Source organism: Patella vulgata, chromosome 2 (assembly GCF_932274485.2).
Source record: "Patella vulgata chromosome 2, xgPatVulg1.2, whole genome shotgun sequence".
NCBI lineage: Eukaryota > Metazoa > Mollusca > Gastropoda > Patellidae > Patella > Patella vulgata.
The window spans coordinates 26901797-26920354 of record NC_065880.2 but is presented as its reverse complement, the minus strand read 5'-3'; the positions used below and the strand labels follow the sequence as shown (position 1 = coordinate 26920354).

Genomic DNA, 18558 nt, shown 5'->3' with positions numbered 1-18558 from the left:
GATAGTTGGATGTTGCTGTCTGGGCGAAATGTCCTTCAAAGCACAAGATAAAATTGTGTAAACAACCTCCTCAAAAAAAAAACAGAATGAAATATTGGTTTTATTTTAATTAAGTTATAATCTAGAAATGGATAGTGAGTATTGACTGTAGAGCAGCATATCACATATTCGTGTTATAACAAGAATGGTTTACATTTAGGTTAACCATCAATTGTAATAAATACTATATGAACCAGGAACAGAGCATGACATCGTCGCAGCCCTCTCTGAATTGTGACATATCAACAATTGGCAGAGCCATAGCTTTCTCAAGCAACAATAATATTACCAAGTATTATGCAACCAGTTTCTGGTTAAAAAATATAAAGTCTGAATGTACAATATCACAGATTTTCAATATATAGTAAAAGATACTGATGGACAGAGTATATATTGGGATGAATAACAGGACATTATCAAATAATAAAAATATTAGTTACAATTAGATGACAATACAAATATACGAAAAACATTCCATAACTACATCCATAGGGCCTGTGCATTTAACAGAAAATTAAAGAAAGCATACAGCCACCTACAGTTTAGTTTTAAAAAAAAAATGTAAAATTTCGATTTACAAAACAAATTGAATCAATCGATGGCTTTGGTTACAATAAATAATGCTGATTATCAAAACAGTTATCAAATAATTTATCCCCGTTTTCAGAAACAGATTTTGTTTCGCTCGGGGCTTTCCTTTTAGTCTCAACCAGCTGGATAACCTAACTGTCAGTCAATTTTATATGCCATATAATTAGAGATTAACCTTTAAATACAGTTAAATTTATGGGTTTAATGTCAAAACAATTTAGGATATTGCCCAAAATAATCATATTTTTGGGAAAAATGTCTTACAAATCCAAGTTAAATAAAATAGGTCAAAAGCTGACCGGCTGTCAAACATTTAAAGTGTCGGCCCCTGTCTCGCTATCTGTAGATATTTGATATAAAAAAAAAAATGCTGGATATACCACTGAAAGGCCAGGCAAATGTTTCGATGTTATTAGTACGTACCAAGAATCAAACGATAGGGATCAGCAGATCGTGAGTATTTCCAAACTTTTTCAATCAATTAGTATAAAAATAACATTGATAAAAAAAAACATGTACAACAACTTTATAAAGGAATCATTAATTAGTTTTTCCAGCGCGTAGGTAGTTATTCCAATTGGTACTCAAAACTTTTGGTTCCTGAAAAATAAAAACAAACAAAAACATAATATATTTAACTGTAGATTAATAATTTAAGGGGAGTGTTGGTGTCCCATAGTAATTTCACTCATATAGTCAGAGCAAGTCTCATACCGCCAGAGCAGGTCCCATATAGCCTGACATGTCTCGTTAGCTAGAACTGGTCCCATATAACCTGACGTGTCTTACATAGGCAGAACTGGTCACATATGGTGACATGGATCTTATATAGCCCAAACAGGCCATGTAGTGTCACATGTCTGGTTTAGTCAGAGCAGGTAACCTAGAGTGTGACATGTGTCTTGTATAGAGCCAAAGCAGGTAACCTAGAGTGTGACATATGACTTGTATAGCCAGTGCAGGTCACCTAAAGTGTGAGACAACTCTTTGAATTAATATTACATAAACTTACAACAACTCGACACTGTGCCATGACTTCTGTCATCGTTAATGGAAGAGGTGCAGACGGTTTCTCCATTATCATTTTCATCTTATTTTCCATTGGTGTATCGCTGAATTATACAATTTTTTTTTAAAAAATCATTTTGTGATAAATTTAAATGAAATGGTTTTAACATGCTACTTTTCTGGACCAACTGGGCAACGCCATGCACTGTGGAGACATTTGCCAGGTTCCTGTCTTCAACAGCCCAGACAGTGCAGAAAAGTAGAGCATTAAACTCCATTTCATTTTGCCTGGACCATAGTGACTCTGCCTACTCTTCTATATGATGAATGAAAGTTGCCTGCCCAAATCTATCGAAAGCCATCAATTTTAAACCAATCCTTTTATTCAACAAGATAAGCCTTATCAAAGACTGGTAAGTAGCTGATATTTATGAACAGGTCAAATTTAAGCTGGCTTTTATTGATCACCTCTTTTTATAAACCAGATTAACATCTGTGTGGCATATACAATGTATATATATAATTATTTATCTATAGGTCACAAGTCTATGAATTACAACTACTGTTTATTACCAAATGTCTAGGATTCTCTAGTATTTATCAAGCAATGTATTCCATAAAATTGTGATTTGTGTATTGCCAGTTGAATTACTAAATGTCGTTGAGGCAATCTTTATATATCTTTCTATCTACGAGAACAAGGATGCTGAGGCGCCAGATTTAAATGCCTTACCAGAATGCTTTAGGTGATTCATCTTCCTCTTCTATTGGTGATGTCGATAGTTGAGAAGTTTCACTACTACCACGACTAGGTATATCTGGTAACACAGGCAACTGATGGGACATCTCCACTGCCCACTGATCACTAGAGAGAGGAGGGGAGGGAATACGACGAGGAGACTTGTTGTAATAATAATCAGATATCTGTTAAAATAGACAATACATAAGTGAAATAAATTAGAAAATGGTATCCGATGTAAGATGTTCTCGAAAAGGGTTTTGTGTACATTCAAACTAGTTCAATCTCAGAATAACAAATATATCAGTATAATATTTCATTCAGTCGGAAGGGGGAAGAACATGGAGAGAACCCAGTAGTATGAAAAACCAGGAGCAATACGGAGAACCTGGGAAGTAACTGAATGGTTGGGCTGGTAACTCTAAATTTTGTCGAACACAATCAATGCATCAATTTATTCAAAGTCAAACACATAATGTGACCTCATATCAAGACAACCAGATTGATCCAAAACTAATATGATCATTTTCAAGCCAAAATTATTTTAATAAGTATTGTTGTGATGCTTAGTGTATCTAATTTTTACATAAATCAAAATGAATATAGACCTACTTACCAAATCTGATAAATCGGGACCTTGTAAAAACATTGTTAAATCTTCATGCTTATCTAATATCCTACAGTTATAACAAATATATTATTATAAATCACCATTCATTCTTTATAATACTTTTTAAAACACAACAGCCTTATTAATAAGAAATTAAACCAAAACATATTTTAAGAATGCAGCGTTTCGATTAGGCAAGAGGTAAATTGTGTAGTAGAATATTAAACTCAGACACTGGTTCAAAAACTTAAAAAGAAAGAATTTTAGGGATGGAAAATAGGCACATCAGTCGGCCCCATCTAATAAGGACTAAATTAATCAGTAACCATTTTTCTACAAGATACACACAGTAAAAACCTACATATAACATGCATTCCCCCTGGACGAGGGTTTGCCTGTTATTGAAGGGAATAAAACGAAAAATAATCTATTTTTACCAGATCCACTCATTAATTAACTAACAATGAGTTAATTTTTTTCATATGTAACATTGTGAGTCAACAATTATATCCTGTATATGCCATTCCCTTGCCTAAAAGACTGTGGCTGTTAGGTATTGGCATTCAGTTGAAATTAGGTTTTCCACTGAATGTTAGTTTATCTTGAACAATTAACTGGTTGTTCAAGTGATAATTTTCTAACTTACCTAGCTGCTAGAGCATGATTGGCCATTGCCAGTTGATGCATTTTATGTAATTTCCCCATGAATTTCTTTCTTTGTTTTTCTACAGCTTTTAATTGAACTCTTTTACTGGTCTGTAAAGCAAAACATTACTCTGAAAGTCATTTGGGGGTTTGAGGAATTGCTTGTAATTCAATTCCATTCAATATTTACAAAGATATGATGAATTCAAAATTCGACACCCTCTGCAGACAAAAAAAACAGGATATGATCAAAAGCCAGTACCACCTCTTTCTGAAATATGACTGTGACCAAGTTATCATTTTATAGCTCATGTCATTCTAATTAAATCTAGATTAATATTTGGTTTCATTTATGTTTTCTGGTTTTTACTCTACATTGTATTACTATACAATTATTCAGAGAGAATTGGGGTTTAACCAGAAGCAAATTATAGTGGAGGCAGCAGCCTCAAATTTAAATTATTTTTTTTTCTTTTAAATCTCCAAATAGAAGAAAACTAAAAGCATTTTTGAGGAAACTGGGGGTCTTGAAATGAAATGAAATAGGGTTTAACGTCCTACTGTTCTGCTCCGAACTGGGCTAATGAAGACGGGCATACGCCATACAGTGTGCTATGAGGGAAATTTTGCCCGGACAGCGGCACTACGGCCTACTCTTATATCGAATTCAAACTGTCAAGGGATCTTTAACGTGCATTCCAATGTATACACAGGACCTTGGTTTTTCGTCCCATCCGAACGACTAGACAGCTGTCCTTGTCAGGTCCTCCGTCCTGCATCACTGACAAGTGAAACCACGCCAGAAAATCTGGATGAACTTTCTCGGCCAATGCAGGGATCGAACATGGGGGTCTTGAAGACGAACAGGTGGAAACGGGCGTAAATGTTGGAGGGGGTGGGACGCCTCAATGACTCTTGCGTGTGAGCGTAATCTGATGGACACGATTGATGTTGACAAAATTGCCAGTCGGTAAAGTTTGATGAAAATATGAGGACAGTCATATCTTTGCTAATTTATTTATATTCACCACAACAATAATCGAAGATATAGGTCCATGTAAATGATGTAATTATCACTTTCAAAAAGTTGTCACAGATTCACAGTACTTTGTAGGTTCTTGCAAAATTTTTAATGTAGACAATAATGTGATTGGCCGTTTGAATTCTGTCCAGTGACCTCGCGCACTATGAATTTTACTATCAATAAATAATCCGGATTTCAAAGAAATGAAATGAAATGGGGTTTAACGTCCTACTGTTCTGCTCCTATGCTGGGCTAATGTCAGGCCCTCTGTCCTGCATCACTGACAAGGGGGAACCACACCGGAAAATCTGGATGAACTGGATTTCAAAGAAGAATATCATCAAAGAACTATTAAAAAATTTTGTTGAACATTTCTGCAAATGATTATCACTATACAGTAGAATCTGCATTAAGCAGCCACCCAAGGGAATTTTCACAACTGACCGCTTAACGGGAGTGGCCTCAAATTAAATTAAATATTACGCTTGAATGCATTGAAAGCGGTAAATTTGACCGTCGCTGAATCTTGCACCGAACGAAAATTCTTTACTCAAATCTCGGACATAACTTCTGTAAACTTGTCATTTTGTACCAAACTTCGATACTACTGTCTACCATTGTGATGCATTCGATAATATTTATCCATTTTTGTGAAGAAAATCGATGAATTAATTTTATTTTATCAAAAAAGCACATGAACAAAAAAACATCGCTAATTTTATCACCTATTTACAGGGGGTGTAACTCTGTATGTAATATTATAGGAGGCGCTAAGAGAGATACTAGATGATCGTGACAAAACTCGGTACTTTTATTTTATTTAATCAGGATCAAATAATGTGTCGTTACGCGTGAAAACAATGATCAGGTTAGTCGTTTAATAAAACAAAAGATTAATTAACAGATAATCCCGGGTTGATTGTTATTTTTACATTTCTTTTTACCTGATCAGTGGGGGTCCAGTTAATTAAATACTACTCACGGGATTAGCGGGGGTGTTACAAAGAACGACAAGATGGTATCATTCAACAATGGCCGTTGAATGGGCGATGTTTTGTTGAATTTATTAGTAAAATAGTGACCGCTGGCCGCGTTAGAGGAGTGACCGTTGAATAAAGAGATGAAACAACAGAATTTCTACAGGGGGAATTTATCGTGACCGCTTACAAGGAGATGTCGCTGAATAGGAGTGGCTGCTCATACAGATTCTACTGTATTAACTAAACACTGATAAAATTTCTTATAGACAGGATTTTTAGGAACGAAAATATTTTTGCCACGAGAATTTGTGCCCATGGAATGCAGTCTATATACCGTAGTATATTTTGACTGATTGAGCAAACTTTTTTTTTACTACTTTTGAAATCAACTAACACCACCTTAATTCACATAGTCAACAAATCCTGTTTACTGTTGTATGTGTAATGAAATTAATCAATTGTCTGCTACCAATAGTTAAGAGCTATAAATAATACAAACCACTTCTGGATCAGGAGGTTTCGCACTTAAATCCATGGTAAAACAGTGTAATGGTGGCATTTCAACCTGTATAGGAAAAACAAAATAAAAACAACAATTAAAGTTTGTCATTTGGACGATTTTGAATTTCACGAATAAAATGTCCAAAAATGGTTCAATTCTGTTTGGTATTTACAAAGATATAATGATGCATTCATCATCCTTTGCAGATAATATAGCCAGCATGACCTGTAAGTGTTGGGTAAAATCATTTGATGTATCTTTTTAAAAACTGAATCCAAACCATAAGCTTATCTACCATTAATATTTTGTTTTTGTTTCCTAAATTAAATCTCGGGTATTCGATCCCTGCATTTCCCTCATAGCAAACTGTATGGCGTATGCCCGTCTTAATTAGCCCAGCATAGGAGCAGAACAGTAGGACGTTAAACCCCATTTCATATCATTTCATTTTCCTAAATTAAATGTTAAATAATTAAAGTAGGGGCCTACATTTTATCTTGGTTAAGCCATGAAAAATTAGATATTGTCCAAAAAATGTATGAGCAAGATATGTGATTTTAATATATAGGAATGTAGAGGAATCCTCATAAAGCAGTCTGATGAGGAGCAGCATGTGTTTCCTTTATGAATACTCAAAGCTAAAATCAGCCAAACTACTAGCAAAGAGTTCACGATTTAGTTGTATCGTGCCCACAGTTAATCACATAACAAAATTCACATCAATACCTGAAGAATGGAAGGGTGACGCAGAGAGAAATGGCGATTAATGTCCACTCAGCATAAACTAGGTCATTTTGGGACCAACATATGGTTCAATTTTATTTCAAACATTTGGTTGTGCGTAGGGGTCTTTAGCAGTGGGAGGAAACCAGAGGACCTGGTGGAGACCCACGAGGTGGGACAATCGAGCCTACTCCTTGTCACGTAAAACCGGGGAATCGAAATCATGACAGACCTTATGATACAACGTGCACGCCCTAACCATTCGGCCATCCAACCTCCCCAAGAATGGGAGAAAATGTTTACGGCCACTGAAAACAACTACTTCATTTTGGGACTAAGATTTGGTAAGTCCTTATTTCTAACACCGAACAAATTGAAGGGGAGGGATATTGAAATGGGCTCTGTTCATCCCAAATATCTTTCGGGAGCATGTCCTGGAAACCACCCAAGATATCTTTACAAATTTTTGTGATTGGCACAGAATATTTTCTGTCCAAATTATATTGTTTCAATATAATTCCCTTACACACAAGCCACTCATACATGCGCTCCAAATAACTTACCATTGGACATTTCTTTTCTAAATTCATGGCCGCTTGTTTGCCAACAGATGTGTTAGTCTTCTGTCGTGATAATCCTGGAGACTAAAAACAAAAACCATAGTCAAATTATTTAGCTTATATAATTGTGTTACCTAGTCTTTTCATTGGTCTTCTCTAACAACCCAGAATTTTATTTTAGAATTAGTATTTCAAAATTATAGTTTTACATGGACATCGTTTTAATTGGCTTTGCCATTTACCATGTATACCCTAACAATTATGTGCCGTTTCTGGTGAGAAGTTTTGCCAGACTGTCTATTACTCAAGAAATTAACATGTGAATGTGATTCTTGTGGTTTGAGACAGAGAGAGGAGGGTTTAATGTCCACTCAATACAAATTAAATTAGGTTATTTCAGAACAGTGGAAGGAAACCAAAGGACCAAAAAAAAAACATAAGGTTAGGCAGCAGACCCTACTCCTTCACATTGTTCATGTAAAGTCTGGGTCGAAGACCACGCCACTTGACTCATTGACACACTTTGTGATCTAAAATACCCACATTAGTAGACAACTCGCTCGACCCCAACTTTATATGGATAATGTCATTGTGTATTTTCGTATGACCGAAATTTGAACTATAAGTATAAATAATGTTTTAATACATACCTTATGTTGATGTTTGTACTGCTGTGTTACAGCCCAGTTATCTCCCCTTGTTGTAGGTCGAGACGATTCAGCCGATTCGTTAATTTGACTGAGTGGTCTTGGTGCCACAAATTCACTCAACTGACATGGATCAGGGCTTATGGTTGAACCTTCATTTTAGAAAAAAAAAAATTTTCAAATGTATTTTGATATTAAATAATGACAAGACTAAAAGACCAGATAACATCAATAGAATATTCTGAAAATTATAGTCATATTGCTCTACTCTGAACCGAGATGTTAAGTTTTGAATTTTAGGCTAGCCTCAATCATCATTAATAAAGTCTGTACAATAAAAACAAACGCGATTATCCATTTTTATGTTTAATTATTTTTTAAAAAATGTATTCCAATTCACTAAATATCGCAGGCTAGCGATTGGCATCGAGAGTTGATTATGGTCTGGATAAGTTAATTAATGTCTAAATAATAATTTAGATAACATTTCAGGCCTAAAGAAAGACCTGCAATAGGCAGATTTAACTCTTGCATAATGTATGTTTAAAGATGCACTATGAAAGAATTGGATAAAGAGCTGACCTTTCTTGTTATAATACCTGAAAACTAGATACCGGTAATAAAGAAAATTGAATAAATATTGAAAATTTCAGTTGATTTACATCATTCTGTTGAAAGTTATGATAGTTTATTTTAATCATTAAACACATAAATGACAGCATTCTAATCTGGTTAAAATCAAAGCCATCTGATGGCTCAGAGAGTTAATTATTGGCTTGTCATGATAATAAATATTTCAATAATAATTTATATAACATTTTAAGCCAGAGAAAAGACCTTGAATAGGCAGATTTAGCTCTTGCATAACATGAGCAATATACATTTACACAATTAATTGCTTAGTAAACAAGATATCACAGTTTCTATAAAGTTGGGTGTATACAAATAGAAATGAAATGGAATTGGATTAATAATGCCCTACTTTTCTGTAAAACTAGGCTAATGAAAATGAGCATACACCATGTAATAATTTCTGACAGAAATTTTGCCTGGACATCAAATTCCAACTTTAAAAATTTACACCAACAGTTGGACATGGGTTTTCATCCAATCTAAACATCTAGAACATATTCCTTGCCCTACACACTGGAACTTTCTTGGCCAACACCAGGATCGAACCCCCGTGTCATACTTACTGAGCCATTCTGGTTTCCACACATAACAGACTTAGTATATTTCATAATTCCATGTCAGTCTGCATCTGCACGATTCTCTATGGTTAAGTATTAAATGTGAGGGAGGAGAATTTTTACTCAGACAGCACTTACACATTTTACTACAAAATAAGCAGAAGTTTTCTTACCATTTCCAGAATTAAAATAAAGAGCAAATACATCAGGATTCTGGATAGACGTCCAGAACTGATCAATATCAGACTGAGTTTTCAGCTTTCCTTGTTTTTGTAACTTAGTTTGAAGATTAACAATCTGAAAAATAAGAATTATAGGGAAACTATAAGAAGTAGAGAGAGGGAGAAATTGGGTTTAACATCGACTTGACACAAATAGGTCTGTAGCAGTTGGAGGAAACCAGAGGATCTGGAGAAAACCCACATTGTTGGACAGGTGACCCTAGTCTGTGTCACGTACAAGCAGGGAATCGAAACCACGCCACTTGACTCAATCATGGACCTTATGATGTAAAACACATACAGCACCTCAGTTTGTTTCGCCCAATTGAATAACCAGATGCTTTTCCTTGCTAAGCCCTCTGGTCTAGGCTGGAAAATCACAATCTGTATATTCTACCAAATGGATCTTGTTAGAAATGCTACCAACCTTGGACATATCTGTTTTTGGTATGTTTTTCAGATACTGGTCATTATGTACCATCACATGTTTTGGTAATCTTCGTTTAACTTTATGACTAGCTGCTTTCTACAATAAACATTTTACATTTAATATTATGAATATCTGCTCTGCATTACAGAAATATTACTTTTAAAATTATAGCTCTCTGTTATAGAAATATTATCCCTTATACTGATTATCATGAAAAGCTTCTTTGGTATATATGGAATCTTACTAGAAAAATACTGGATTCTCTGAAAAACTCATGAGGCTCACACAGGACAGCACGTCTCTTGCTGTCTGCTGTGATTTGTTGTCATTACATGGGGAACTCGTTGACAACAACCTCTAGTAACCCAATTCTCGTCAGTGGCTGATTCGTTTCAAAATGGATTAAGACCCTTGACAGAAACCTATGAATATTTCAATAGAGATTAAATAAGAAAGCCAGAATATTACATAAACCCATGAAAATTAAAACATACCTCATCCTCTTCTTTCAGATGTGACCTACTTAACATGACCTCTGATCTCTCTTTGATTTCCTGCCGCTGCCTCTCAATTTTATTTGTCAATAGATCTCGATATTCACGATAATAATAATTCCTCAATTTATGTAAATCATCAACAACAGACAGATATTTCTGAAATGAAATGACATTTACCAAAATTATAACGATATTTATATTGCACAATCCATTAGGGACTGCTCTTGATGCCAGAAAATATTCTCATTCTGTATGGTAATGATAAAGACTATAGTATAAATAGGCCTACCCAAGTTTTCACTTTTAAGTCTCTTAAAAACTGACACAGAATTTTATAACATTGTTTGATATATTCTAGATGTGTATTTCACACACTTGATGAACCCTATCAAAAACTGCTGGGTTCTTTTAGGTGCACAGGACCACAGATTTATGTCCCATCCGAAAGATTAGATGTTTTTCTTGCCATATTATCAATTTTGAAGACTTCACTACAGATTATTTCCAGGATCATAGTAACAACTATTACATCCACACATGTAAAATAATGTTATATAAAGTAATTAGTGCTGGCATGATATATCGCTGAATCGCGAATCACCTTCTCACGATTATTGTATTGAATCCTGAGACGCTGAATCGATGTATCGCGATTCTTTTTTTTTAATGTTTTTCTGTCGCTTCAGTAAGTAACCTGCCACTCTTATTTATCCATGTCACACATTATCAATAGGTACACAAACACTCTTAAATTTCGGGGCCTTATTTTGATCCCCATCAATATCAGGATATTTCCTCGTCAGGACTATAAATATCAATTATTCATATATCCTGTTATTTTCTTGGTAAATATTGACCTGGTTATGAATCGGGATAGGAATTGTATCGTAGCACCTGAATCGTGACTGCAGTGGCAATACCCAGCACCAAAAGTAATGTCATACTATAACCTGTCAATCAAATTTTATTTCAAACAATTGCATGTAAAACATGCAGAATTATTTCAAGACCTCCTGTATCAAAGAATATGATTATTAAAAGTCAGATTTCTAAAAATTGCATTGTTTGGGTTAAATGGAAGAGCACTTAGTTTGTTGAATTGAATTATCACATGTAATATTATACTATAATCTATTATTATGACACCTACTTTATAATCACTAGTTTTATGTAGAACAAACCACTTAAATATAATCAATCACAATTAATTTCATATTTACATTAAAGGAATTTTGTGTTGGCTAAACACAAAGATACAACTTGGCAAAAGGCCCAGAAAATATTCCATATTTCAATTTAACAAATATAAGGGCTGGATCAAAAAAAAACAACATGGGTTAGACACCATCTTAGCCTCAGTGTTCATGGATATTGGTTAACCTTTAGATGCTGTCTGACAATTACAAAAAATTATGGATGATAATTTGAAAACAACAAAAAATCATGTGAACTTGAAATGGCAATAATTCTCATGGATTGATTGATTGTAATAATATTTCAATCAATATGTTTTTTGGTAAAGCCTGTCTCACACGAATGCGTCACTTTTATGCGTAACTACTTGTGTCAAGTGTATGTATTTTTGTAGGTCAATGTGTGCTGTGTGAGACCAACGTGGCACAAGGCATGTGTGTCAGTAGTTAATTGAAATAAAGGAACGCAGGGGTGTCGCAAAAACTCAAATTGTGTATATATATTTGTTAAAGCTTCTGGTCGTCATTTGTGAGATTTTGTAACGCTGGTGAAAGTAACATTGTGAAAATTCAATCACTAAAATGAATAACAATTAATAGTCCAAAAATTGATTCTATTCCCATTCAGTATTTACAAAGATATGATGAAATGAAAATTTAGCAACATTCAGTACCCTTTGCAAACTCAATAAACAAGCCAGCAACACCTATGGCTGGTGGTGGGTAAAATCTTTTGAATACAACAGAATTTCAAGCAATTAAATAAATTTGAGTACATTTTAACACATTAATATTAAGCCAAGAAGAATGAGATATTGTTAAAAAAATGCAAAAAATAAAAACAATCAGTGGCTTTAAGTAATTTGCACTGGAAAAAATCCATTACAAACAGTATATCATTCTCAAATCTCTTTTTTTTTTCTCTACTTCTAAAATATCCCCACCAAACTCCAATTCCAGGTTTTTAAACTTGCTGATCGTCATTTACATTTTATAACAAAAAGATAATATTTTATAACTTAATCCTTATATATTATACTTTCACAATGTTCTAGTTTGCAAGAGATTAAAAATCACTTACATGTTGATCAGAGATTTTAAATACACAGAACAACCTGACCACAAAATGAGAAACAGCTATCCATGCCTTACTAAAGACAAACAATTCAGCAACTAACCCAAATAAAAGCTCATATAACTTCATATATAACTGCCAAAATTATAATATCAATAATAATAACTGATTTTATAATAGAATATCTTATTACATTATTAAACAATTGACTTTGTTACAGGTAGAACCTAGATTGGATTATATTAATCTATGTTATATAATTACCTTGTTAAAAACCTGGTTAAATATAAACTTTAATAGACCATGATATCTATAGTCTATAGGGAACACATATACATAAGCTTATACATACTACAGTTTTACATAATATAGTATCAGGTTAATTACATGTATCACCTCACAATAAATGTGTTGGGCCTAAGGTATAGATTTATATTTGCTTGATAAAAACATTTTTTTCAAATTTCAAACTTGTTTTTCGACATCAGAAGATCTTAAAAAAATTATATTGGTCATAATCAAAACGCAGATAACAACCACGTAGCCAGTTTGTAAATAATTCATACGTTGTTGATTAAGTATTGTTTTATTGTTTCTTCACCTAATTATTTTTATGTAATATTCATATTTATTCTTTTATTTAGGAGAGAGGACATGTGATGTCTGTTCCCCAATCCCTTTCAATTATTGTTTTAAAAAAAGTTTTGAAGCTGGTTATGTAAAAATATGGAGTCATTAAATTCATTAATGCATAAAAAATTGTCATGTAAGAATTTTCAATGATGCATTGTACATTTTTCAAATAAATAAAGTTTGAATTATTTTTTCTTTATAATCAGATCTAAATTTTGTTGGGTTTTCTTTTGGTATCCTCCACTACATAAAGGACAGAGGTTGTAAAGACAAAATGAAACTTGAACTACTGTCAGTAGTGCAAGATGGAAGATCTGTCAAGGTGAGTGTCTAGCTGCTCGGATGTGACAAAAACTGAGGATCTATGTACACATAAAAGAACCATTGACAGTTTGAAATAAGAGCAGCCTGCAGCGCGCAATGCTGACTGGAAAAATTTCCCTCATAGCACACTGTATGCATCTTCATTAGCTCAGTTGGTGCAGAAAAGTAAGACTTTAAATCCCATTTCATTTACATACAGTGTCATGCTACGTAACTTTTAATATGTGTTTATATTTCTGGGTTAATTTTTTTAAGAAAAATGATGTGGACTGTGACAGCTTTGTTTGTCTAAGTATGCTGTCCTATGTCATACCTCTTCCTTGAATTTTTCACGTTCTTTATCTCGTTCATCATCACTATCCACAAATTCTTGACGTCTTTTTCTTCTTTTTTCTCTTCTGGCTTTATCTGATAACTACAATATATCAATAGCAAGTTCAATTTTAAATCAAGGTTTGCTTAAATTCATTTTCTAAGAGAGAGAAAGAGTTTAACATCCACTCGACACAAACCAGGTCGATTCTGGACTAATACATGGTTCAATTTTATTTCAATAATTTGCTTGCGCGTAGGGGTCTTTAGCAGTGGGACAAAACCAGGGGGACCCGGAGAAAACCCAAGAGGTTGGACAGGGACCCTACTCCTTGTCACGTACAATTGGGGAATCGTAACCAAGCCAGTTGACTCAATCAGACCTAATGATACAATGCGAACTTGCTAACCATTCAGCCATTTGACCCCCATGTAATGGAAAGATTGGGAATGACATAGTTCTATTTAATTTCAATAATTCACTTGCATTTAGGGGTCTTTAGCTGTTGGAGGACACAGAATGACCCAGAAAAAAACCACCAGGTTGGACCAATTGAATTTATTCCTTGTCACGTACAAGCGGGGACTCAATGACAGACCTTGTGATCTAACTTTCCCCCTATAGCAAGTACTCATACAATGTAGTAATACATATATTCATATTAACCTTTTTCTTTTTTTGTCTACTCGTTTCCATGCCGTAATCTGAGAGAACGTGAGGTAGACAAGGTTGAGATCGATGTTGGTATAAACTCTTCATGTTTGTTAATTCAGGCTTCATATGATGGCTTTGTTTAATTTCTTCAACTGAAGCTCTCTCCATCTATCAAAATAAAATAGAGTTTAAATGAGAGGTTCACAATTTCCTTAACAGATTAAAATTTCTTCTTATTTTGGGGGCAGATGTTTGGTCTTTGTGAATGTGATACTGATACCTGTAGATGTTTCATCAATTCATGATTCAGATATATAGGAGTAAGAAAGATTAGAGAAGGAAGCAGACTTTTCTAATTAAGTTTCTGGTAATCATAGAATTTCTCAGAATCCAACTGAGAAATTTGATTTAATAGCTTATTTGAATTGTCAACACATATCATTACAGTATTGAAATAAGTAATTCTATCACAAATAGTTATAAGGCAGTGTTACTATGCTTTTTTACTATGATTATGAATGCCATATATGGAAAGTGACGTATGATCACGTGAGACAGGTGTGCATGCTATTTCTGGCTGGGCAAACATTTTAAGTTGGATATGAGAGAAATTTCGCATAGCAGTTTGGTTTCATCAAATCATATAATTATTCGGTAAGGCTTCACCTTTATTTCGATGGGAATTGGTTTATTACCATATGTTAAGATAGGTGCAGTACAGTTCGGGGTCATTTTATGTGGAAATTAAAACTTTCTTCAAGGAACTGCTCAGAGCGATCCATTACTGTGGCTGGAGTAAAACGGAAGACATCAGTGAGTAGGCTAGTACTAAGTACCAGTCTTTCATGTTTATAAAATTGTGCGGGAGCCATAAAAAGCTCCTGATACCTTGAATATTCAGTTTAAAAGTACACAAAAACTGAAAGTAGTTTATTAATCTCAATATTTAGGAGAGCGATCTAGCTAATTTGCAGGAGTCTTTAATGACTCCTTCGAAGGAAAGCCGACGTGCGTCAAGAGGAGCAGGAGTGAAAGCTCCCCTTAAACGTGAAGGACTGAAGTACTAGTGCCGTAGTCGAACCATTTCTGCTAGGCCTGCTTCGACTGCTGGTCACAGAAAGGCCTAATCGTGATGGGATATTTCGGGATTAGTTTCTATTAAATCTAGAAAATGGATTAATAAACATTTCTTTTATGTTTGACGTGGCTTTTGAACTCTTATAAATTTATAATTTACTTTGCTTTGACAGGATTTTAATAGGCCTAGTGTTAAATTTCAATGCTTGTTTTCACTTTTTCTTTTTTACTTAGTTTTTGCTGGTCACAAGTCGAGTAAAATGGATGCTGTGTTTTATATTTGTAATTGAGTGAATATTTAATGTATTGACCTCATCCTTTCCTTCATTTTCCTCCTTATCATTTTGATTTTGGTTTATTGTATCATTATTTATAGAGATTTTTTCATTTTTTTCCGTAGAAACTGGCCTTTGCTCCGCCATTATAGTTTACTGTTGCCAGGTGATGAAGGGAGATAACCATCAAAAGTTTATGTTGTCGGTTTTCCAGTCACTTATTTAATACGCGATGGCCGAATGGTTAGTGTGCGCGCCATTGAGTCAACTGGCGTGGTTTCGATTCCCCGGTTGTACGTGACAAGGAGTAGGGTCGCCTGTCTAACCTCGTGGGTTTTCTCCGGGTCCTCCGTTTTCCTCCCACTGCTAAAGGCCCCTACTTCAAGCGAATTATTGAAATAAAATTGAACCATTTGTTAGCCCCGAAATGACCTCTCGTTTTCAATATCGAGCTACAGCTACTTTTATTTTTGGGGGATAATTAAAACAGTTCAAAACATTGTCATTTTTTAGGCTAATTCTTGATCGCTGATAATTAGGGCTCATCGGTTATAAATTTCTGTTTGATATTGTTCATATTCTGAAAGTCTGTTTTTATACTTCAAATGTTTAGTCATTTTAAGGGGGTCTAGCTTAGCGGCTAACTAAGGAGAACTTAGACGGTGGTTGTTTTTAAAGGAGCTAAATCGCTAACATTTGGGACCTGGAAATTCACAAAAGTGGGTCGCAACGCATATAATACTGTAATATGAATGTATATAAACTGATTTACATTTAATGGTTTCCGTTTTTACTCCAATTTCAAATCAGTTATGTTCGGCGAAATAAGTCAGCAATCTCAATCGAGTGCAAATTTCTAGCGTCTAGTTATTCTAGTCTACATAACTCCATTTGATTTGGTGCAAGTGTCTAGCCTCGTCCCCCGAGTCTCTCAATACAACTGGGGCTGAAGCGCATTATGGTACACGATTCGTGTACCAATGTTAAAAAAATTATTTTATCTTAAATATCGGATATCAGAAGCTCATCTTTTCCCGGTAAGTTTACATCATCAATGTTGATTTAAATTGACCAATAATTCGTGTTTTTGATGTCGAAGATTTTGGAGGATTTTGAGTTACGGACTTAGGTCCTTTAAGGGCACAGAAAGGATATTAATTAGTTGCCAATGAGTAAATATGCGATACAAAATAAAGAAAGAAAATAAACTACTTTTTTCTTTCTTAGGGCCTATTCTTGCGATTCCCTAAAAAAAAAAAATAAAACGACAATTATTTCAATTATAAAAATAATAATCGGAATGTATGTCACTTCAAGTAGGCAATTCATTTACTTTCACCAGTGATTGTTTCACATAAAAATTGTGTTCTGTTAATAATGTATTTCCCAACCGCTAAATGCTACTTTAAGATCATTTGACTTCAGTTTCAACATAGTATACCCATTGACGTCTATATGACGTCAATGTTCGTACCGGTACCAATTAATTTTGACCTTCACCTGCAAAACCGTGAAACTGTTTACGGGTTTAACTCGACCTTGAAGAATAAACATTAGTTTTATTAACACTAATCCAGTGATTTTCAAGGTGGGGCGCAGGCCTCACTGATGGGACAAGGCAATATTTTGCTGGGTTTTAGGTTTCATAATGGGACGTAGGGATTTTCATAGAAATAATTCGCAATAATTTGTTTGAAAAATCAAAGAAATTTGCAGCGTCAAGATCAAGGCTCTCCGACTGGGCTATTAAAGACGGGCGTAGGCCTACGCTATATACAGTGTGCTATAGGGAAAATTTTGACTAGATAGCGGCCTTTATACGGCCTTTGTCGGATCATGGTTAGGGAGCCACCGCGGCGCCGAAAGTAAATAACAAGTGAATAAAACTTGCAATAAAGTATAAGTTTATAATGGCCTTTGTCGGATCCTGGTGGGCGCTCGTTTTTGGGGTGGGGGGTGTTTTGTTGGGTTTTTTTTAGTCGAAGTGGGGTGTTGGACAAGGTTGAGAAACCGTGATCTAATCATTTTATCAGCGTTCTCTGCGCGTGACCCTACATTTTTAACGTTTAAATCAATATATTGCAATTTAATAATTTTTCCAATATTTTGCAATATTAGCTGATTTCTTAAATATACAAAAAGGCTGAACTTGGCCAAAAACGTCATTGGTATAGAGCCGCAACATTTAGTTTTTGCAAAATATTGTACTTTATCTATGGTATCGTTCGTTCTGACCATGTCACGTCCATAAAAAAAAAATGACATGAATTTTACTTGGTAATGGCCTGGGCCCTCATTCACGAAAACTTAAACTAAGATACAATCGAAATTTTAAGAAATACTGCAATTCGATTGTCTGACCAATATGCAAATTGGATACATGTAAATTGATTTTACTGGTCAGCCAATCGAATTGCAGTATTTTTTAAAATTTCGATTGTATCTTAGTTTAAGTTTTCGTGAATAAGGGCCCTGGTTCGTGGAATGCGGTATTTGCGAAAAGATGAGTACTTAACAAGAGTTGTCTCCCTTGTATTGTACAAATCAATATTACGTGCACCAACTGAATATAGAATTGTAGAACAAATGAAAATGAAATGGGGTTTAA

The 18558-nt window shown here is 34.5% G+C and overlaps 1 protein-coding gene across 1 annotated transcript; it reads right to left on the bottom strand.

The window, feature by feature from the left end:
• Nucleotides 1-87: 87 nt before the first annotated feature.
• LOC126812476 (uncharacterized) lies at nt 88-16111 on the bottom strand. The gene is made up of 14 exons (XM_050538883.2): nt 15987-16111; nt 14611-14766; nt 13945-14046; nt 10404-10562; nt 9907-10005; nt 9432-9555; nt 8072-8220; nt 7425-7505; nt 6136-6201; nt 3634-3743; nt 2994-3054; nt 2372-2562; nt 1643-1742; nt 88-1230 (listed from the first exon to the last, which is right to left on the bottom strand). The coding sequence occupies exons 1-14, from the start codon at nt 16095-16097 to the stop codon at nt 1171-1173; spliced, it is 1569 nt and encodes a 522-aa protein (XP_050394840.1). The 5' UTR covers nt 16098-16111; the 3' UTR covers nt 88-1170.
• Between the last annotated feature and the right edge of the window lie 2447 nt (nt 16112-18558).